Source organism: Eurytemora carolleeae, unplaced genomic scaffold (assembly GCF_000591075.1).
Source record: "Eurytemora carolleeae unplaced genomic scaffold, Eaff_2.0 scaffold704, whole genome shotgun sequence".
NCBI classification, from domain to species: Eukaryota; Metazoa; Arthropoda; class Copepoda; order Calanoida; family Temoridae; genus Eurytemora; species Eurytemora carolleeae.
The window spans coordinates 41,367-64,432 of NW_019396655.1; the positions used below are offsets into that span (position 1 = coordinate 41,367).

Consider the following 23,066-nt stretch of genomic DNA (forward strand, 5'->3'; position numbering starts at 1 on the left):
ATCTATCTATCTATCTATCTATCTATCTATCTACCTATCTATCTATCTATCTATCTATCTATCTATCTATCATCCAAACTTTATTTCTAAACATACAAGTTCCTATCAGTGTTTTAGTTCAGTACCTAGTTTTCTTCAATACCTGTTCCTGCCTTTTATAATATTCTATTCCGAAAGTGTAAAGGAACTGAGTTTATGTCATAAACTCAAATTTTCTATTCCCTATATCTCTGCAACCCGTTGTTGAAAACCTTTCAAAATTAGACTATTTGATTTGACAGAATTCATAGCTTAAGATATCAAAATTCTACGATATGGGGTTTTAAAGATATAGAGATAAATCTGATTTAATGGCAAAAACTCAGTTACAATCCTTTCTAAGAGGAAAGATTTGGTGATCCATCTTTTACTATACGTGTATAGTGAACACTCACTCTGGTCTGTTCGAACCAAGTCGTTAAGAACTGAATTGTTAGATTAAATTCAGATATTTGTGTATCTGCAAAAAGTTAATAACTTGAGTTTCTACGAAAAGTTTGAACTGAGAGTCTGAAGATGGAAACATTGATAATCCTGGGTTAGACGGAAGGGAAAACACAGCAAAACCCCCGAAACTGTGCAAAGCTAGATAGAATCCTGGAGTTAGGACACTGAACCCTACTCTAGTTACTCAACCCTACTCCTGATACTCAACCCTACTCAAAATACTGAACCCTACTCAAGATACTCAACCCTACTCCTGATAATGAACCCTACTCTTGAGAGTCAACCCAACTCTAAATACTCAACCTTTCTCTAGATACTCAATCCTATCTATGTAAACTATATTCTTAATGCAGAATTATACTGAGAATATTTAATAAAAACTAGCGAATGTTTTGAAGACAATGCTTCTCCTACTCCTAATCCTACCCGGAGTACTAGGGTTGTGCTCCGACAGAAGAACCTGTGGAGATTGTATGGAGGAAGGATGTTCAAATGATTTTTTTAATTAAAAAAATAACTTACCAGAGAAATTCCAAACCACAAATTAAGTATATTCAATGGCAAACAACTTTTTTGCGAGATGATAATTCACTTTTATAATTACATAATTAATCATTTCATAGTCAAGGGTTGAGTTATGATATTTTTAGGTTTAGGCAGGATTTTTAATTATCGATGTCTAGATCTTATTCAGGTTTATTTTGTTCCAAGGGACCAAGACTTCGACATAGAAGGAGTCAAAAAATTCCAACTTAAATTTTCATAACTTAATCCTTGACCATGTACTATGTATAGGCAGTTTTATATCACACGTGGTCACATCATTTTGTTTTTTGATCTAACAGAAATTCAGAGTTTGTGGCAAAGAATCAATTCCTTTTCTAATCCCAATATCTTTTCAACCTAATGGTTTAAACTTTTGATATTTCAAACTTAACTAATTTCATTAAACTTATTTCATAGTTTGAAATATCTTAGGTCTGCAACAATGGGTGGTATAGATATAAGGATTAAAAAAGTTTGTGGAAAATTCAATTTCTTTGTTTATCTTTATAACCCTGATGGATAAAGCATATCCTATGAAAAGTAGGACCCTGAGTGTGTCTGGTGTTCCGATCCTTCTCTATTCGCCTCAACAATACCAAGGAATCATCATTATATAATCATCTATATATATCAAATATGTATAATTTCCTTGTGTTTTTTTTTGTCTGTATAAATGGCTGAAACGATCGGGCCAAATTTTTGTATGGCTCATGACCCAAGGGAAGGTTTATGTTTCAGAATAAAAATTTTTTATTAAGAGAAAATGCTTACTGAAAGAGCAAAAAATAAAAGTTAATATAAAAGATTGCCACGAAGCTCCCTGAAAGCTTAGTAGTTAAATTAATGTTAACTTTTTATGTGTTTACAATGCACTGATCCATCTGTGGCATGAGGGGGAAGGCTCTCTTCATCATTTACCGATCCAAGTCTAATAATAAACAAACAAGCTTAAAAATTTATATATGAAAATAGTTTGCGGAATTTGAAATCTTAGAATGGGAGTTTAATAAGCTAAAAGAAATAAAAAGATTTAGAGGTGGTTGGGATGAAAACACGAGAAGATTAAAGCTTTTTATGCCGAAATGACGTGTTAGCCTTCCCGTCCGTTGTAATTATCTAGCTCTATTGGAGAGCTGATGCTACAAGAGATGAATTCTGAATCAGGAACGTATTTATGTGAGATATTGTGTAATTTCTTGAACTCTTGTTCATGTTTTATAATACAAATTTTACAGTTGATAACAATCATGAAGCTTTGGAGAACTAGGGCAGTTTTGTAACGGAAAAAATCTTATCAACAGTCTCGTTTATTTGTAAAATATACTGATTATGGTTTAAAGATGCTCCGAGAGGAGCGCTGGGTTGAGTTGTGATTCTCTGGTAGATGTTGAGAGCAGTATAGAGATAACTGAGGATCTTTCTCTATCCATGGATTCGGATGAAGCCCAGTTTGTCAAGATCCAACCTCAGGCAGTATCAGCTTCCCTTAGGTGTGAATTAATAATAAAAACTACTATATTGACCTTCAAAGTAACTAAAATCAGACCTCCCAAACTATTTCATTTTTTAAACTGTTATATTGACCTTCATGATTAAAAATATATGATTAAAATTATGCGTATAAAAATACTACTTATTTTCTCTAAAACTAATGAATTGACAACAAAATACTATATAAAACTCCTAAACTACTATATTGACCTCTAGAACTATACTATATTGACATTAACCTCAACTTCTATATATACACTGTTAGAAAAACTTCTTCTGTCCCGTGCAATATATACAATTTGTCACGTTACACTGCAATATATTGCATGGTTCAACAATTATATTAGTTGCGACGTTTATCTCGGAAATATATTCTATATATATTGACCTCCTCAACTGCTATATATTGACCTCTTCAACTGCTATATATTGACCTCCTCAACTGCTATAATTTGACCTACTTTACTGTTATATATTGATCTCCTCAACTGCTATAAATTGACCCCCTCAACTGCTCTATATTGATTTCCTCAATCGCTATATTGAACTTCTCAACTTTTATATATTGACCTTCTCAACTTTTATATATTGACCTTCTAAACTGCTTAATATTGATCTCCTAAACTGCTATTTATTGACCTCCTAAACTGTCATACATTGACCTACTTGACTGCTATACATTGACCTACTTGACTTCTATAAATTGACCTCTTAAACTGGTATATATATATATTGACCTCCTAAAGTCTTTTATATTGATCTCCTAAACTACTATTTATTGTCTCCTAATCTGCTATATATTGACCTCCTCAACTGTTATATATTGAACTCCTAAACTACTATATATTGGCCTCCTAATCTGCTATATATTGACCTCCTCAACTGCTATATATTGAACTCCTAAACTACTATATATTGACCTACTCAACTGCTATATATTGACCTCCTTCCCTGATTAGACCTGGTAAACCTGTGAATATCTCCTTCTCTATTGGCAACGCTAAGAACTATCCTGTAGATCTCTACTTCTTGATGGATCTCTCCTGGTCCATGAGAAGCTCCCGGGATAAACTAATCTCTGCTGGTGGAGATATCATCGCTACAATCAAGAACAAGACCAGTGATGTCAATATAGGTGAGGAATTATTTTGGTAACTTAAAGGGACTGTAGACTTAATTGCAAGTGACCCTACATTTAAACCTTCATCTGAATTACAACAAGGAAGCTATCGGTTTCATTCGCTTAAAGTGTTAAATTATGATGATTCCCTTCTTCTTCTCTGATGCAGAAACAACAATTAACAAATAAACAATTTTTAGTTAGAAATTTTAAGATATCTTATCATCCTTGATCAAACACAGATTTAAAGGGTATTTTTGTGAATCGAACCCGCCGCTCTAAAAACAGTCCCTTTAACGAAACTTTATAACTTAATTTCGAGGGTATTTTCATTTAAAATACGATGCACAATAGTTCTCTACAGCTTGACAATATTCAAGGAGAAAACATTGTTTTGTTTTTTAAAAGGGTTATTGACAATTTGACAATATTGACAATATAAACAATGTAGATCGTTAATGGCATATCATGAAAAAAAACTGTAGTTAAATGTTGGGTCACAAATAAAATGTATTAGTTTGAATAAAATAAGATTTTTCTTGTTTTATCAATTGTAGTTGAGTGAGTTGTCTTAAAATTTGTCAAATTTTTTATCAAAATAAAGATTTTTATCTGTGACATTATACAGCTATTTGACATAAACTTTAAAGGCTGGCTTGAATTTGAAGTGTCGTATAAAACCTTTTAGGTTTACCTTATTAACTCACTTGTACATTTCTGTAGCCCTGGACATGTTTATTTTAGAACTTTAATGAGCTTTTTTATATGCTTCAGTTGAAATTAAATGATTGACATAATGATGATAGATTTTTGCGCGAATGCGTACATTTAGGAGTTTTGTTTCATTGGAAAACATTAACATGAGTTTAAATTCAAAACATGAATCATTGAAATACCCAGGAAAAGGTTGATATTTACAATCATGACTAATAGAATATTATGAATAGCAAGAGATACTTAATCTATGAACGGCTAGTTAAACTACTCTTGACATCACTAGAGAAATAGTTTAACTTTCATGTCAAGTTCAACTACTTTTTGTTATTAATTTTTTATTGAAGGATTTGGAAGTTTTGTTGAGAAGAATCTACCCCCGTTTACAAGCTCTATCCCGGAGTTTAACTGCGAAGTAGGAAGCCCTGATTGTGCTCCGCCCTACAGTTTCTACCATCGGCAAAACCTAGCAAATATAACGGCCCAACAGTTTAGTAAGGTACAAGATGGTTCCAAAAAACATGAGGACATTAAAAAAGTTGCCAACCTTTGATAATTATTTTAACAATTACAGAGTGAAAAGAAAGGAATTGAGTCTTTGCCCCAAACTATGATTTACTAATACCTATATCTTTGCAACCCAATTGGATAGACCTTAGATATTTGAAACTAAAAAACCAAATCATTGAAGTTTGAAATGCAGAAATTTAGATTTTGGAAAATTTGAATTTGAAGCAAAGATTCCATTCCTTTTTAGATATTTTTAAGTAAAATTGTGATAAAATTAAAATAGCTAAATGTATTTTGAAAAAAAAACATAAGAGAGGCAGTAGAGGTGGGGGGAGGGGTGGGGGGNAGGCTGTAATGGAAGCTCCACTAGCTGGAAATGTTGATGAACCCGAGGGTTCCCTGGACGCTCTCATGCAGGTCAATGTTAGATAATCCCAAACTTTTGGTATCCGGTAATTCGAGAATCCGGGTATCCCAGTACACCAGAATCCGGATACAATTCTTTTAAAATTCAGACCGTTACTTTTTTAGAAATATTGCACGATAGAAAATAGAAATTACTTAATTAACGTTTGTGCAGAAACTAAGATGCCGTTCATGGCATTTTCTAAAGAATTGAGTCTTTGCCACAAACTCGAATTTTCTCATCCTTATTGAGTGAAATTCTTTGTATTTAAAACTTAGATTATTTGATCTAATAAAATTCATAGTTAGAAATATCTAAGGTCTGCGACATTGGGTTGCAAAGATATAGGGATTAGAAAATCAGAGTTTGTGGCAAAGACTCAACTTTTTTACAATAATAATCCCTTTTAATCTAAATGTAACTCCAGGTGATGGCATGTACTGATAGGATAGGATGGAGAAATACATCAAGAAAACTCATTATTCTGTTCACGGATAGAGATTTCCATTTTGCTTTGGATGGAAAACTGGCAGGTTTGCATTAATAAAGCTAGCTTTAATTATATTAATTTATAATTTATTAATTATAAACTTACGGAGTTGTTTATTATAAAATATTAAATATAAACTTAAATATTATAATCCCTATATCTTTGCAACCTGCGTGGTGGTGTAAACCTTGGATATTTCAAACTTAGAATATTTGATCTAAATTCATAGTTTTAAATATCTAAGGTCTACGGCATTGGGTTGCAAAGGTATAGGGATTAAAAGATCAGAGTTTGTGGCAAAGACTCAAATCCTTTCTTTAATTTAATTCCTCAACTCGATATCCCATCCAGAGATAACTTTGATTGAGAGATCAATCATTTATCCTCAAATTTAAAAGTGCACACATTGGATATCGAGATTCGACCTGAAGTTACAAATATGTTGAAGGGACTAATTTCAAGGGACTCGCAGTTTTTAGAGTGGTGGTATGTTCGATTCACAACGGTACCCGTAAAAGCTTTGTCTGATCTATAATGAATGAGATATCCATGATTTATCTTTAAAAAATGGGTATTTTTATTTTTAAAATATGAAACCCGACAATATCTTCCACATTGTTGATCAGATCACATAAAGGTTTAAAGGGTATCGTGTAAATCGGGCATATTCCTCTTTAAATTGAGACTCACTTGAAATTTTAACCACAGTCTCTTGAAGTTAAAAAAAAACAACAACAAAATATATATTCGTTTTTATAAAGAAACAGAAAACCTTCTGAAAACATTCAGGAAAAATCACTTGCTTTGCCATTTATGAAACCATGAGCTGAAAACTTTAGAATGGTGGATATTGAGATTAATGCTTGATCCTCTCTTTTTATTGAAATCGAGACAAACCTAATTTTGTACTTGTATCCTGAAAAGTGCATAAAATCCAACCAATCAGAGTCGCGTATATGAAGCCGATAAATTTGAAATTTTGCGCGCCATTTAAGATTAATATACAGAAACGGGAGGGAATCTCTTATTTAAGAAAAACGGTTTTTAATTTTTCAATACTATATGATATCCAAGAAAGAACGGTTTAAGATGAAAATCAAAAGTGTGTACATTGGAAACTCAGATTAAGTAATCGGGATCAAATAGGTTGACAATCTATTTAATCGGGATTAAGGATATTTTATTCTAAAGTTTTCAGCTCTGAAAAGGGTAAAATATGAATCCTCTGGTCTAAAATTGACACCTCTCACACTATACAATAACTTTACTCCAGGAGTTCTGGAACCTAATGATGGAAAGTGTCATCTCAACAACACAGGTTGATGTTTAATTAGTCATTAGTTGCGTCAAGGATAGGATAGGATATAGAATATAGTTCATTTTGAGACCTCAGCCGGAAAGGAATTGAGTCTTAAAAAATCCCAAATTCAAATCTCTTTGAAAATAAAGGAATTAAGTCTTTGCCGCAAACTTTCTATTCCTATCCTGCAATTTAAGGTTTGTAAAACTTTGATATTTCAAACTTAGAATATTTTATCTAACAGAATTCTTAGTAAGAAATATTTCAGGTTTATGATATTGAGTTCCATATATATAGGGATTTGAAAATTTGAGCTTGTGGCAAAGACTCAATTCCTTTAAAAGAGTATCGTAGAACGACAGCGCAGAGTTTTCTTTTTGGTGTCTAGAATTCTGTAGATTTTAATCTAAAGAATAGAAAGAGAAAAGAGAATATGAAATTTAAAATGTTTAAGTCTACAAGATTGCCTGAAAAATTTGTTGAAATAAACTTCTTTTTTTTGAAAGAATCATTTGTTTAAGTAACCCCGAGGAAACTTTAGAATTCTTTGTGTTTTTAAATTGAATACTTGTAGAGAATGGATCTGGCTACTACACAATGGGAGAATTTCAGGAATATTTTCTTAGAATTGACAACCAGAAGTAATAAATACAAAATCAACAAAGACATTAATAACAACAATATATTTTTAGGAAATTGTTAATTTTAATGAATTTTCAATGTTTTGTTATTAAACGCAATCCATACTTTGCTTGTCTGTTGTTTGTTTGTATCCAATAAACGTAAAAACGGCTGAACCGATCGAGGCACCTCACATGACCAAGAGAAGGTTTATGGCAGTTGCCCGGAAAATTCACCAATTTAAACAATGAAATTCATGATTATGTTCCACAGATGGAGAAGGTCAAATTTTTGTGACAATACCAGGGGCGTAGTCAGGAATTTGTCCAGGGGGGCTTACATTTAGTTTTCTTTCCAGGGGGGGGGGGGCTCAGCCCCCGTTGTGGTCCGAAAACTCCATGAATTCTATAGATTTCACTGATCCAGGGGGGCTTAGCACCCATAGCTCCCCTGACTACGCCTCTGGACAATAATGGTACGACTTTGTGAACTCGTAGCTCCTCTATATTAAATCTTACGCAATGTATCCACATGGTTATATTAGAAATTCAAAACAGTTTTCTTATTTTCCATAGCTGGTCAATCAAAGGAGTTATGAATGAAAACCTGAAAACATCTGACGTGAAATTCACTTCAATTTGACGTGGTTTTAAAAACTTAGTTTTTTTTTGGAGTGTTATAAAATGAAAAAGAAAATTTGATTAGGACTATCCTAGTATATCTCATATCAACAGTGTAGCATACGCAAACTCTTTCATCCTACTTTTCGCGGTGGATGAAAGATACAAGGGTATTTACCAGGTAAACATCTAGATATTAAAGGGAAGATACAAGGGTATTTACCAGGTAAACATCTAGATATTAAAGGGAAGATACAAGGGTATTTACCAGGTAAACATCTAGATATTAAAGGGACTGTAACCGTAATTTCAACTGACTCTTCAAGAAAAGATTGCAACGCCCGATTCACAACATCAAGCCTTTAAATGCGTTGTCTGATAAAGTATGAATTTGATATCAATGTTTTTAATTTTCAAAAACTAATTGTTTTTCAATTTTTCTACAAATGTGACTTGCGCATTTCTACTGCATGACAATATTTAAAAATAAGAATTAAAGCTAAATAATTTTGATTTTAAGAAAAATAACAATATCTTCCATATTATTAACCAGATAGAGGTTTCCAGGGTACCGTTGTGAATCGAACATTACCATCTTTGCATGCAGATTCACTTGAAATTCCGCTTACAGTCCCTTTAATCATTAATTTATCAACTAGAGCGAGACATATAAAGCTGTGGAATAAGAAGACGATATTTAAGCAATCTTATGTGTATTAGAAGTTAATGAAAAGCAAATAGTTTCACCAGTAGTTGAAAATCAACTAATTAAGTGAAATGGATCTGTGTACACTGCACAATTGCGATGTTTAATGTTTATTTAAAATCACAATTTGAATCTGAAATTCGTCCGTCTATTCTAGAGTTTTATGGGGTTCACAACTATAATCATCGATCATTTTTCGACGCATTTGATTATAGTTGATATTTCATAATATTTATATTTTTTATGATCTAATAGCTACTTTTATAAACATTTATTCCTGTTTCGAGGATTTTTGGTAATAAAGACGACATTTTCATATTTTCCAGGATTGTTCGAAAATCCAGAGCCAGTGAAATATTAACTATATACGAATGCATCGAAAAATTATCGATGACTATTGTTTGTAATATCTGAATGATTTGTTTGGAATTAAATTGATTGTTTTACGATCCGAGTTGAATGTTGTAACTTTCTGAATTTGTATGGACGCTACGTTCTTCAACATGAGTCGTTTTTAACAATTTTCTCCTTATAGACGGAACAGATAGAAGTAAGATTAGTAGCGATCAAAGGCGCTTATTTTTCGCTGTAAACCTATCACCCCGGACTAACCAGAGCTAGATTCATTTTGGTTTCTTCTATTTTAAATCAAACGCGTTTTGGTCTATAATTAAAAAATCTTTAAACTTCCGGATTTGTTTGTTTAATATTTTTCATTCAAAACGTATATGCCGGCAAAAAGTATTTGAGAAAAAAGTTTAAAATATTATGTTTAATAGAACAAATTGCAATCAAAAGTCATAGCTCTCTGGAATATTGACAGAACCGTTAAATCCAAGTGCCCCCCTTTCATTTTTCGCGAATACACTCTCTTTCAGTACCTGGTCAAGGGTTGAGGCGGAATATTTTGAAGTAGAATTTGAGAGACGCAGAAATCTTTTTAAAAACTTTATAAAAATGAACTTATCTCTACAGTCTACATATATAAAACTTTAATTGGTGGATATAAATGCATTCTAATAAAAATATATATATCTTAAAATTGGAAAGAACAAACTTATCAGCTTGTATTTCAAGTATTCATTAATTTGGCTCTAGATCATAATGTTTTTTGAAAATTGTATATTTCTACGCTAAACTCGTCTCAAATTTGCAATCATCATGTATTTGTAACCTTATATTTTACACCTCTTAAATAACAAAGGTCACAAAAAAAGTATTAAAAAATTAGAGTTTGAGGCGAGTTATCAGTTCATTTATTGGTTTCAGGCTCTAGTGGATCGTATACCAGGGTCCTCTGTGGATGTCCTGAGTAAGGACGGATCCAATATAGTTCATATTGTTGAAACCAAGTATGAAGAGATCTCTACCTCTATCAGATTGAGAGCTGAAACCTCAGGATCAGGTTCAACCTTCAAGTTCTTCTCCTCATGTGGTTCCACAGGAGATGTTTATCAAACTAATGTCTGTACTAATGTACAACTCGGAGACATTGTACACTTTACAGTAGAGGTTAATATAGAGGACTGTGATGTAGAACCTCAATCCGTCCCGATACATTCCATAGGGCTGAATGAACACCGTTTGGTTATTTCTTTATATCCCATCTGTACTTGTCCTTGTATGACAAATTCAACCCTTGAACCTTCCGCTCAGTGCTCTGGAGAGGGAGCGTTGGTTTGCGGAGAATGCTTTTGTAACCCTGGTCACTACGGACGGATATGTGAGTGCGATGGTAAGAGTGAGAATGAAGGAGAAGGTCAATGTAAAGCCGAACCTTCAGCTCCAGTCTGTAGTGGGAGAGGAGATTGTAACTGTGGAGTGTGTAGTTGCTCACCCAGCAGGTTCGGACTTGTCTCCGGGATCCACTGTGAGTGTGACAACTGGACCTGTCCTAAGGATAAGGATGGAAACCTATGCAGTGGAAACGGAAACTGTATTTGCGGATCCTGTTCATGTAACTCCGGTTGGAGCGGAGAAGCCTGTGGTTGCAACGAAATGAAAGAATCCTGTATATCTCCGTATGACGGAGAAGTATGCTCCGGGAACGGAGAATGCCTGTGTGGAAAATGTAATTGTAAACCTATAGAGTCTGGTGCTCTGTATACTGGAAAATATTGCGAGAAGAACCCAACTGCTTCAGCAGGAGTAGAAGTATGTGGAGAAGTGAGGAACTGTGTAGAATGTCAACATTTTCCAGATTCAAACAACCAGGGACCGAATCTAATGAATTTGAACTGCCTACCGCCGCCGGCTCACATTTGAACCACCGATTCAAATTCATCCTTCATCTTTTACTTTGAATCAGTGGTTTAAATGTGAACCGGAAGTAAGTATACGTTCAGCGACGTAGCTCAAACTCATTAAATTCGGTCCAGGAGAACTGTTCTAACTGTTTTTTCCAGTCAACCACAGTTGAGGTAAACTTCAACTCACATCCACCTCTCACCTTCATAGTCTGATTTTAATAAATCCACCTCTCACCTTCATAGTCTGATTTTAATAAATCCACCTCTCACCTTCATAGTCTGATTTTAATAAATCCACTTCTCCCCTTGATTTTTCGCGGATAAGATTTCTTAATGAAATGTCAACAAAACAAGACGTCTAAACCAATTTATTCTGATATCAAACTGCGCCCAGATATCTGGCCTGAGTTGATTTTGTACTTTTCTAGATATCTGGTCTGATTAGATCTGATACTATACTAGATGTCTGGTCTGGATTGATCTGATATTATACTAGATATCTGGTCTGATTAAATTTGATACTATACTAGATATCTGGTCTGATTAGATCTGATACTATACTAGATATCTGGTCTTGGTGGATCTGATATTATACTAGATATCTGGTCTGATTAGATCTGATACTATACTAGATATCTGGTCTGGTTTGATCTGATACTATACTAGATGTCTGGTCTGGTTGGATCTGATACTATACTAGATATCTGGTCTTGTTTGATCTGATACTATACTAGATATCTGTTCTGGGTGGATCTGATATTATACTAGATATCTGGTCTGGTTTTATCTGATACTATTCTAGATGTCTGGTCTGATTAGATCTGATACTATACTAGATATCTGGTCTAGGTGGATCAGATATTATACTAGATATCTGGTCTCTTAGATCTGATACTATACTAAATATCTGGTCTGGGTGGATCTGATATTATACTAGATATCTGGTCTGATTAGATCTGATACTATACTAGATATCCGGTCTGATTAGATCTGATATTATACTAGATATCTGGTCCGATTAGATCTGATACTATACTAGATATCTGGTCTGGGTTGATCTGATATTATACTAGATATCTGGTCTGATTTGATCTGATATTATACTAGATATCTGGTCTGGTTTGATCTGATATTACACTAGATATCTGGTCTGATTAGATCTGATATTATACTAGATATCTGGTCTGGTTGGATGTGATATTATACTAGATATCTGGTCTAGGTGGATCTGATATTATACTAGATATCTGGTCTCTTAGATCTGATACTATACTAAATATCTGGTCTGGGTGGATCTGATATTATACTAGATATCTGGTCTGATTAGATCTGATACTATACGAGATATCTGGTCTGGTTGGATTTGATATTATACTAGATATCTGGTCTGGTTGGATTTGATACTATACTAGATATCTGGTCTGGTTTGATCTGATATTATGCTGTTTAGATATCTGGTCTGGTTGGATCCTATGAGAAGGTATGCTCCTATGAAAACCAGAACGGTTGTTCCTACTCTTTCATCATAGACCTGGATGATAGAGGAAAAAACTAATATTTGAGATATCACGAAACCTCGACAGTTCTGCTTTTTCCAATCTTGTTTATAATTGAACATTTTATTTCTAAATCTCTTATTAAATATTTACTACGGCAATGCAGAGCAAAATTAATCAATTTAAAAAGAATAGAAAGTTTTTTCAACTTTATTTTGGTCCAAAAGCTTAATTTCAAAAACAAAATTTTAAAGAAAATAATTTTTTGTTATAACACGTTTTAGATGTCAAAGTAAAAATAGTGTAGTCTAGTCTGATCTACTATCTAGTATTTCTATTAGATATTTTTTTTTGTTTTTTTTAACAAGTTCTAAAAAATTGATGAAAAATATAGTTTCTGGTTAAAGGAGAAGCAATAGTGAACCTTGTAACCAAGGACGGAAAGAAGGAGGAATGTGCACCCTTAGGTTTACACCTCGGGATCGGAGCTGGAGTCTTAGTTTTTATCCTTGGTATTCTCACATTAATCCTTTATAAATGTTGTATTGAGGTAAAACAGGTTTTTTTATTATCATACTATCATCATCATTTCAGAAATCATTAAAACCAATATCATGATCATCATCATTATCATCATCATTATCAATATTGTTATCAGTGTTATTGTAAGCATCATTATCAATATTAATATCATCACTATCGTCATCATCATCGTTTTCATTATTATTATCATTTTCATTATCATTATCATTATCATTATCATTATCGTTATTACTATCATTATCATTATGATTATCATTATCATTATCATTATGATTATCATTATCATTATCATTATCATTATCATTATCATTATCATTATCATTATCATTATCATTATCATTATCATTATCATTATCATTATCATTATCACTATCATTATCATTTTTATATTTTCGTATATTTTATTAGATAAATGACCGGCGTGAGTATGCCAGGTTTGAATCCAACCGAGCTAAGAATGCTGGGAATTTGATGCCGAATGAAATCTATAAAAGTCCAATCACAACCTTCTCCAACCCGACCTTCGGTAGAGGTTAGATAAACCTTCTCCAACCCGACCTTCGGTAGAGGTTAGATAAACTTTCTCCAACCCAACCTTCGGTTATAGAAGTTAGATAAACCTTCTCCAACCCAACCTTCGGTAGAGGTTAGATAAACCTTCTTCAACCCGACCTTCGGTAGAGGTTAGATAAACCTTCTTCAACCCGACCTTCGGTAGGGGTTAGATATAAACCTTCTCCAACCCAAATTTCGGTCGGGGTTAGATAAACCTTCTCCAACCCGACCTTCGATAGAGGTTAGATAAACCTTCTCCAAACCAACCTTCGGTAGGGGTTAGATATAAACCTTCTCCAACCCGACCTTCGGTAGGGGTTAGATATAAACCTTCTCCAACCGGACCTTTAGAAAGGGTTAGATAAACCTTCTCCAACCCAACCTTCGGTAGAGGTTAGATAAACCTTCTCCAACCCAAATTTCGGTCGGGGTTAGATATTCAACTATGAATTTAGGGAGTGGTTAGATTAACCTTCTCCAACCTGGACTTCTATAGGGGTTAAACAAATATTCTCCATATGACCTTTGGATAGAAATAATTCAATCTTCTCCAACCCAACCTTCAGTAAGTAATCAGCCAACCTTCTCCTACCCCACATACGGGAAGGGTTTATCTAACCCTCTACGCGCGGGAATAATCCAACCTTCTATTACCTGCAACCTTCGGGAGAAGAGCCAAGCAAATCCTCTCCTGCTTCTATTGAACTGAAACGTGAGCTTGTTCCTTTAAACTTTAAGAAAATATCGTTGTAATGTCTGATGAGTTTCTTTCCAGACAAGGGAGCAAAAAATACTAATTATACAGTTATGTATTTGAACATATTTGCACAATTAGAAATTCAGGTATATTAAAAATTAATGGTTATAGAACACAATACTGGTATTAAAACTAAAATGCATTTAACTTTGTATAAAGTATGCAGGGTTATCCACATAACATGAGACTTTTCAAAAGACAGATTGCATAGTTATGCATTTTTTTTGCGACATAGTTTATTTAGGTTGAGATATTGAATTATAATATTTTGCGGGTAACCCTGTTTTATCTATTGTGATTATTTAATGATTTTTTAATGTCAAATTTAGATTAAATATTAAATTTAACTGTGTTTGAATATTATATTTTATACAGTGAAACCCTTAATAACGAATACATCGAAAGAATTCATCAAATGCCGTATTCTTCACTTTCTGACAATAGAATCTTGCAGATATTTAGTTTTTTAATTAAATGATTACATGGCACTCTTTAAAACTGTTCCCGCATATTCATGGCTATTTATTTATTTTCGCAAATACTGAAATTTACGAAATATAGTATAAAACTCATTGAAAAATTGTCAAGACGACATTTGATAAATTCTTCTGATGTATTCGTTATTAAGGGTTTCACTGTTCTTATCTGTCATGTATCTTATCTTGTAGATACATCATAATTTCCTGTTTTACAATAGTGCACTTTCACTTTACCATTAAACAGTGAACCCACTTTCTTAGCTTGCACTCTACCATTGCACAGTAAACACCCCTTTCTTAGCTTTCACTTTACCATTGAACAGTAAACACCCCTTTCTTAGCTTTCACTTTACCATTGATTAGTAAACACCCCTTTCTTGGCTTTCAATTTACCATTGAACAGTGAACACCCCTTTCTTGGCTTTTACTTTACCATTGAACAGTGAACACTCCTTTCTTAGCTTTTACGTTACAATTGAACAGTGAACACCCCTTTCTTGGCTTTCACTTTACCATTGAACAGTGAACACCCCATTCTTAGCTTTCACTTTACCATTGCACAGTAAACACCCCTTTCTTAGCTTTTACTTTACCATAGAACAGTGAACACCCCTTTCTTGGCTTTCACTCTACCATCGAACAGTGAATACCCCTTTCTTAGCTTTCACTTTGCCATTGAACAGTGAACACCCCTTTCTAAGCTTTCACTTTACCATTGAACAATGAACACCTCTTTCTTGGCTTTCACTTTACCATTGAATAGTGAACACCCCTTTCTTAGCTTTCACTTTACCATTGAGTAGTGAACACACCTTTCTTAGCTTTCGCTTGTTGATGACCGAGCGGGTAAAGTTTTTTAAAATCGTAAATGTAAGAGAGACCTCACATTTTTAAATTATATTTAGATCTTGTGAGGGCATATGATTGAGATCTAGTGAGGGTATATGATTGAGATATAGTGAGGGTATATGATTGAGATCTTGTGAGGGTATATGGTTGAAATCTTGTGAGGATATATGGTTGAGATCTTGTGAGGATATATGGTAAGAACTTGTGAGGGTATATGGTTAAGATTTAGTGAGGATATATGGTTAAGATCTTGTGAGGATGAATGATTGAGATCTTGTGAGGGTATATGGTAAGATCTAGTGAGGATATATGGTTGAGATCTTGTGAGGATATATGGTTAAGATCTTGTGAGGATATATGGTTAAGATCTTGTGAGGATGAATGATTGAGATCTAGTGAGGGTGTATGGTTGAGATCTTGTGAGGATAAATGATTGAGATCTAGTGAGGATATATGGTTGAGATCTAGTGAGGATATATGATTGAGATCTAGTGAGGATATATGGTTGAGATCTAGTGAGGATATATGATTGAGATCTAGTGAGGATATATGGTTAAGATCTAGTGAGGATATATAGTTGAGATCTAGTGAGGATATATGATTGAGATCTTGTGAGGATATATGATTGTCTCCCTGGAGCCAAATAAAAAAATATTCCCACGGGGTGGGGGAAACAGAAGTAGATAAGGGGGGGTACAGAAGAAGATAAGGGGGGGGGTTACCAGAAGTAGATAAGGGGGGGGATATAGGAATTTCTTTATTAATTTTCTGAGTCCTCTTGATCCTATCCTGCAGGGGTTGTTTAATAATGAATCGTCCTTTATTATTCATTAAATTTGTCCAACCGTTAAATCCGAGAAAATTATTAAAAATGTTCTCCCCTCTACTCTACTCTATCCTCCCCCCCCCCTCCCCACATTTACTGAGAAATATCTTTTATTAAAGTGTGGAAGGGGGGGTGGTGGATACGTGAAAAGTGAGAAGAGGAAAATAACTGGTAAAGTAATTTTAAATGGGCTCGCAAGACATAGATAGATAACATCAGTATTCTTTTTAAAAGATCCGAGAAACGACTGCGTAATAAACCTTGGCGAAATGGCGTCAGAATCATTAATATTAATATATCAATAATTATAGAATAAACCATGTTGCTTACACATAAAACTTTCTCTAGGTTAAATGAACGTTATTCTGATAGAAAACTAGCCGTTGTCTTCGCAAAAATGGTGAAAATATCCATATTTTTTGATAAGAAATTGAAAGCTTTCAATGGAATTGTTTCTATAAAACTAAAAGCAATTTGTATGTAACTCTTTAGAAAGAATGGTTCCATTAAAAGCTGGTTTATCCTATGTTTATTTTTTTATGATAATACAAATATTAATCAAGGTTCGGTAAAGATATTTCTCCGGGTTTAGGAGATGATTGTATCTCCAGGGAGAAATGACAGGTTTAGTGTTTGATGAGATCTCTTGGGAATAAAGATAGAGGAGGGATACACAGAGAAAAGGGGGATAATAGAGATAACATGGAGTAAAGGAAGAATAAGGAGAATAGAGAGAACACGGAGTAAAGGAAGAATAAGGAGAATAGAGAGAACAGGGAGTAAAGGAAGAATAAGATTCTCTGATGAGTAAACTTTATATCGGATTCTAAACTTTCAAAAATTTAATTTTAGAAAAACACAACTTTAAAATTTATTTTAATCATCGAGATTTGGAAAAAAAACAAGATTTCTTATAATAATTCCATTGATGTTGGGGCAAGTACATAATAAAGGAAACCTCAAGACTAATCCAGGGTTCCTCTGTACATGTACTATCTATGAAAGCCTTGACAAGGTTCGTTTTCGAACTAACATTTAAATACAACGGGTTTTACAATCGCTCAACAAGTTAATAAATTGCCTCGGACATGTTTAAGAAAACAGGGTCTCCGATACCTGATATGATATATAATTAAACTATAAACAATTAAATAATAAAGTATAGAAGACCCTGGACCAGTACTAGGCAAGCAGTTCAATATAAATGACAGGAATTGAACAGAATGCTAAATACTGGTTACAAGGAGATCAGTTCTCCTTTCTAAACCTCGGAGAAGGTTCGGTTCAGATCCTTCTTCTCAGTTCAACCCTTAAGCCTATGAAAACCTTGAGGACATCTATATAGTTTATCCATCACAACAAATATACTCAGCTCCTAGTGTTAACTTAACCCAGAGGAATGTGGTCCCGCCAACCCATAAAAAAATGGATCCGGAAACTAGGTCCGGGTTCCGTTAACTCGGGAAGAAATATTTATCCATTGATGTCAATTCTATGCGCTGCTAACATATTTACAAATTCAAATGTGAACAAAGATAAAACTTGAAGATGAAGAAAATTATTCCAATCACAACCATCTTACATATAATTTTAACACTGCTATTACCGGGTAAATAAAGAGAAGCCAATGAACCTAGAACTTTACAACCTGACCAATTTCAAGATATTCTTTTAAGAAGATATTGATGTTCGGCTCAATTGAAGTCCTGACTCACTTTCAACCATATTACCATTGAGGTTGTCATTTTTTTTGTATTAGTTTTTATTTAATTTGTTCCATTGGCATTGGTTTTATTTACAGAATCATTTTATCATTTCCATTGATTATTATTTTCAGAATTATTCCTGTTTCCATTGATGATTATTTTCAGAATTATTCCTGTTTCCATTGATGATTATTTTCAGAATTATTCCTGTTTCCATTGATGATTATTTCAGAATTATTCCTGTTTCCATTGATGATTATTTTCAGAATTATTCCTGTTTTCATTGATAATTATTTTCAGAATTATTCCTGTTTCAATTGATGGTTATTTCAAATAAGAATCGAATATTTTTCTGATGTACAAAGAACTATAAATTTTTAAGCAAAATTTTCGATATTTTGGGTCAGGTTATAAATTTTGTAAATTTTGTTTAAGATTTTCTTTAAGTTTTTAACAAGATGTAGATTTTGTATCTTTAGATACGTAATATCTAAAGAGTAAAAGTACATATAACGGTTTGGGAACTAAATTCCATTGATAGGTTTCTTTTAGAAGAGATCCATTGAGTTTCTAATTTGAGATCAGAGCTTGTAATAAGATCAATTAGGTCCCGGAGTGGGATCCTAATAGGATTAAGACGACGGGGAGTATTTTCAAATTCCTCTGTCGCGGGACTAGGTCTAGGTTCTCCGGGTTTCTCATTGGTTTGATAGCTCCGGGAACCGGGTTGGTTTGATTCGCTCCGGATTCTTTTGTTAGTTAGCTCCGATTTTTGGTCTGGTAAGCTCCGGATACCTGGTTGGTTTGATTAGCTCCGTATACCTGGTTGGTTTGATTAGCTCCGGCTACCTTTGATTGGTTTGATTAGCTCCGGATACCTGGTTGGTTTGATTAGCTCCGGATACCTGGTTGGTTTGATTAGCTCCGGATACCTGGTTGGTTTGATTAGCTCCGTATACCTGGTTGGTTTGATTAGCTCCGGCTACCTTTGATTGGTTTGATTAGCTCCGGATACCTGGTTGGTTTGATTAGCTCCGGATACCTGGTTGGTTTGATTAGCTCCGGATACCTGGTTGGTTTGATTAGCTTCGGATACCTGGTTGGTCTGATTAGCTCCGGTTTAAACAGATCCAATTCACTGTCTGAATGGATTACTAGTCTGGGGTTGAGTGAAAGGATTAGCAGATGAAGCAGCAGGTGTTGGTTCGTGAAGCTCACTCTCCATCTCCCCCTGCTGCTGGAAGCTGGTATCCACGTTGATATTGGCTCCGTGTCCAGTATTAGGCTTCTCCAAATCCATCTCAAAGTTTTCATCCATAGGTTTCGCTTTTGCCCAATCCTGAACCTAAAATCAAAATAATATATCAGATTTCCAAACCAACTAACTTGTTAATATGGAAAAGAAACAAAGAAAAACTTTTTATTAAAAAAATGCTAATTTTCGTTACCTCTCCGCTCGCGAATATAGCGTAGAAAATGACGCCAAAGATATGAATGGCGCTAGCAATGAGGAAAACTGTTTGCCATTCTGCTTCGATTTCTTCCAGGGTTCCTCCTTTCTTTGTCAATTGCTCAACTGTGATGGGGCAAATCATACCTAGACAGTAATAATGTTTAAAAGATGAAATATTTTGATTTAGCTAAATTTTGAATCCTTGTCTTTACGTTTTTAATCGTTTGTTAATATTTAGATTTAGAAAAGAAAGAAATTTTTTTTTTCTATTCAATTGATCATTAGAGAAATATTACTCTTCTCATGTTCAATGAAAAACATCACTTATAAAACGCTGTGAAAAAAGGTATTTAAATTTTTTAAACAAAAACTGTTAAACTTTGCAGCATTCATCTCATAATTCTTTCATCTTTTCTTTCATCCTTTCATCCTATTCTTCCCCTAGTATTCTCTGATAAAGTTTTTGACCAAGTTTTCGAATAAAAAGTAAATTCTGAGTATTTCCTGAGATATATGGAACACACCATAGTTCTTTATTAAATAAATCCTAGAACTATTTTCAGACTCGCAAAGAATTCACCAAATATATGTATTCCCAACCCCCAACCCCTTCATATCAGTTGTATATAAAATGAAAGTATAATGCTGCACTGTAGTTTGATTGTCAAAAAATAATGACAAATTATAATTTATTACACGCATCAAACCTTTATTGTCTAATTCCTATATCTTCAAAACCTGATGGTGTAAACCTCTTACATTTCAAACTTTGACTATCTAAATATCAAAGGTCCATGCTTCATCAGTTTGCAAAGATATAATGATAACAAAAATGAGGAAAGTAAATAAATTCCATTTACAATTTACAATCATGTGAAAACAATCTCTGAATAGTTATTTTAAAAATCATTGCAAAGTTAATTAAAATCTTTAGAAGAACACAGAGATTAATTTCAAACTCCATTATGTTTCTTAGAACTATTAAGACTAATAAAGGACCCTAAGCCCTATTTGAATAAACTGTATAAACTAGAATATATAAGATTAGTTTCTAATTACTGTAATCAGCTGAACCTCGCTAACTCAGCATAAGTTTCACTATTGTCTTAATGAGAAAATGAGTGGCTGAAAGTAACTGAGAAACCAAGTTAATCCCACCCTAATCTCCCCTCCTTCCTCTAAAACCCCCCGTATCCCCCCCCTTTTATCTCTAGAACCCTTCAGTACCCCCCCCTCCCCCCCCTCCTCCTTCCTACTCTCCCCTTCAAACTTGATTCAATATAAACCCTCTGAGAAAAGTTAATTACCTGAAAATGTCCCGACTCCGTTGCTGATACCCATGAGGATTGAAGCGTATCTGGGAGCTATATCCAGATGGTTCACGTTGAACCCGGAGATAGCGAACCCGCTGCAGCCTACAGCTATAATCAGAGCAATAACTGCAACCAGTTTATCCCTGGTACAGGCGACCACGATGAGAAACAGAGCCTCTCCTCCGAACCCTCCGCAGTTGAAGAGCTTTCTAACGTTGGTGGTGCTCAGGATCTCACTTCGCCTCAGGTAGTCCGCCAGTTGACCCCCCAGGGGAACTATGATCGTCATGATCAGATGGGGTAGAGCGGCCAGGGTTGCTCCTTCAGCAACCTCCATCCCAAATACTTCTTTAAAATACTTGGGTTGGGTGATTAGAAGAAGATAGAAGGTCCAGGATCGAGCGAAGTTAGCGACAATGATCGCCCATACCGGCATACACGTGAAAACCTAGAGAGATATAATTAGAACAATGGAATGGATTACTCGCCTGATGTTCTAATTTATTAATCCTTCTATATCTTTACGACCTAATGTTGTAGATCTTTAATATTTAAAACTACAAATTATGCTCAATAAGGAAGTCATATCTTGAAATAATAAAGGTACATTTACACCATCAGGTTATAAAGATATAAGAAATCGAAAATTAGAGTTTGAAGCAAGTAATCGATTCCTTTTTATTTTTCAGTTGATAATTAGCTTGATGATAAACTACATTGTTCTAGAATGGCGTTGAAGTTTCAAGATTAATTTTTACATCAAACTTTCTTCTGCGGAGTTATTTAATGAGCTTGGAACAGAAGAAGTATTAGAATAGTTCACAAGAGTTACAAGGGAGTGTTTTCGGCTTACTTAGGGACATATTTAAAGGGAGTGTTTTCTAAGTATAAAGCTTGAATAAGGGAGTATTTTTTAATCATTTAGCTTGAATTAGAGAGTGTTCTTAATTATTAAGTTTAAATAAGCGAGAGTTTTCTATTTATTAACCTTGCATAAGGGAGTATTTTATAATTATTAAACTTGAATAATGGAGTATTTTCTAATTATTTAGCTGGAATAAGGGAGTGTTTTCTAATTATTAAACTTGAATTAGGGAGTGTTTGCTACTTATTGAGCTGGAATTAGGGAGGAGTGCTTTCTAATTAAGAAGCTTAAATTAGGGAGTGTTTTATAATTATTAAGGTTGGATTAGGGAGTATTTTATAATTATTAAGGTTGGATTAGGGAGTGCTTTCTAATTATCAAGGTTGGATTAGGGAGTGTTTTCTAATTATTAAGGTTGGATTAGGGAGTGTTTTCTAATTATTAAGGTTGGATTAGGGAGTGTTTTCTAATTATTAAGGTTGGATTAGGGAGTGTTTTCTAATTATTAAGGTTGGATTAGGGAGTATTTTCTAATTACATAAATCTATTAACCTTTGCCCAAGGAGTATCCCTGATAGTTGGTTGTTTCGCCTTCGAGTCTCCTAGAGATTTCTCTATATAGAGTTGTTCTCTAGGAGAGATTGAAGGATGGGTTGCAGGCTTCTCAAAGGACAACCAGAGCCAGAACATATACCAGATGATACCAGCAGCTCCGTAGAAGTAGAAGGGAGCCCACCAGGCTATCCACTGAACCAGATACCTGAACCAGAGTAAAAATTAGAGCTAATAGAGGGCCCAGAGAAGAGTTTAGAAAATCTAGGGGAAAATTTAAAACCATGGATTTGAGGAAGCATACGCCGCTGTCAAAAAAAGGATTTTAGTAAATAATACAATTTTAAATCAACAGAAACTTTGTTATTAAAATATATCAAGATGAAACCTACTGAAATATATCAAGATGAAAC

At 34.1% G+C, this 23,066-nt stretch overlaps 2 protein-coding genes across 8 annotated transcripts in view; one reads left to right on the forward strand and one right to left on the reverse strand.

Moving 5' to 3' along the window:
* The first annotated feature begins 99 nt into the window (after positions 1 to 99).
* On the forward strand, positions 100 to 14,940 carry LOC111706970 (integrin beta-PS). Of its 4 annotated transcripts, none has more exons than XM_023479930.1 (16): positions 100 to 178; positions 383 to 965; positions 1,577 to 1,632; positions 2,373 to 2,522; positions 3,483 to 3,658; positions 4,705 to 4,856; positions 5,216 to 5,284; positions 5,701 to 5,806; positions 7,037 to 7,081; positions 7,638 to 7,675; positions 8,390 to 8,485; positions 10,280 to 11,224; positions 11,389 to 11,430; positions 12,710 to 12,803; positions 13,163 to 13,305; positions 13,707 to 14,940. In XM_023479930.1, the coding sequence occupies exons 2-16, from the start codon at positions 888 to 890 to the stop codon at positions 13,833 to 13,835; spliced, it is 2,319 nt and encodes a 772-aa protein (XP_023335698.1). In that variant the 5' UTR covers positions 100 to 178; positions 383 to 887; the 3' UTR covers positions 13,836 to 14,940. The 4 variants fall into 4 exon arrangements, with proteins under 4 accessions (XP_023335698.1, XP_023335699.1, XP_023335701.1 ...); XM_023479931.1 differs by having other exon boundaries at positions 140 to 178; positions 366 to 965; XM_023479933.1 differs by lacking the exon at positions 100 to 178 and having other exon boundaries at positions 192 to 965; positions 13,707 to 13,867; positions 14,095 to 14,940.
* Positions 14,941 to 17,622: 2,682 nt separating this feature from the next.
* LOC111706969 (vesicular glutamate transporter 1) overlaps positions 17,623 to 23,066 on the reverse strand; it is a 32,935-nt gene continuing 27,491 nt past the window's right edge. For 3 of the 4 annotated variants that reach the window (XM_023479929.1, XM_023479928.1, XM_023479927.1), the window contains exons 5-8: positions 22,654 to 22,861; positions 21,231 to 21,684; positions 19,919 to 20,067; positions 17,623 to 19,815 (exon numbers count right to left, since the gene is read on the reverse strand). In XM_023479929.1, coding sequence (XP_023335697.1) covers positions 19,606 to 19,815; positions 19,919 to 20,067; positions 21,231 to 21,684; positions 22,654 to 22,861 — 1,021 coding nt within the window. In that variant the 3' untranslated portion in view covers positions 17,623 to 19,605. The remainder of the gene's footprint in view (positions 19,816 to 19,918; positions 20,068 to 21,230; positions 21,685 to 22,653; positions 22,862 to 23,066) is intronic. The other variant, XR_002766349.1, reaches the window with a different exon arrangement.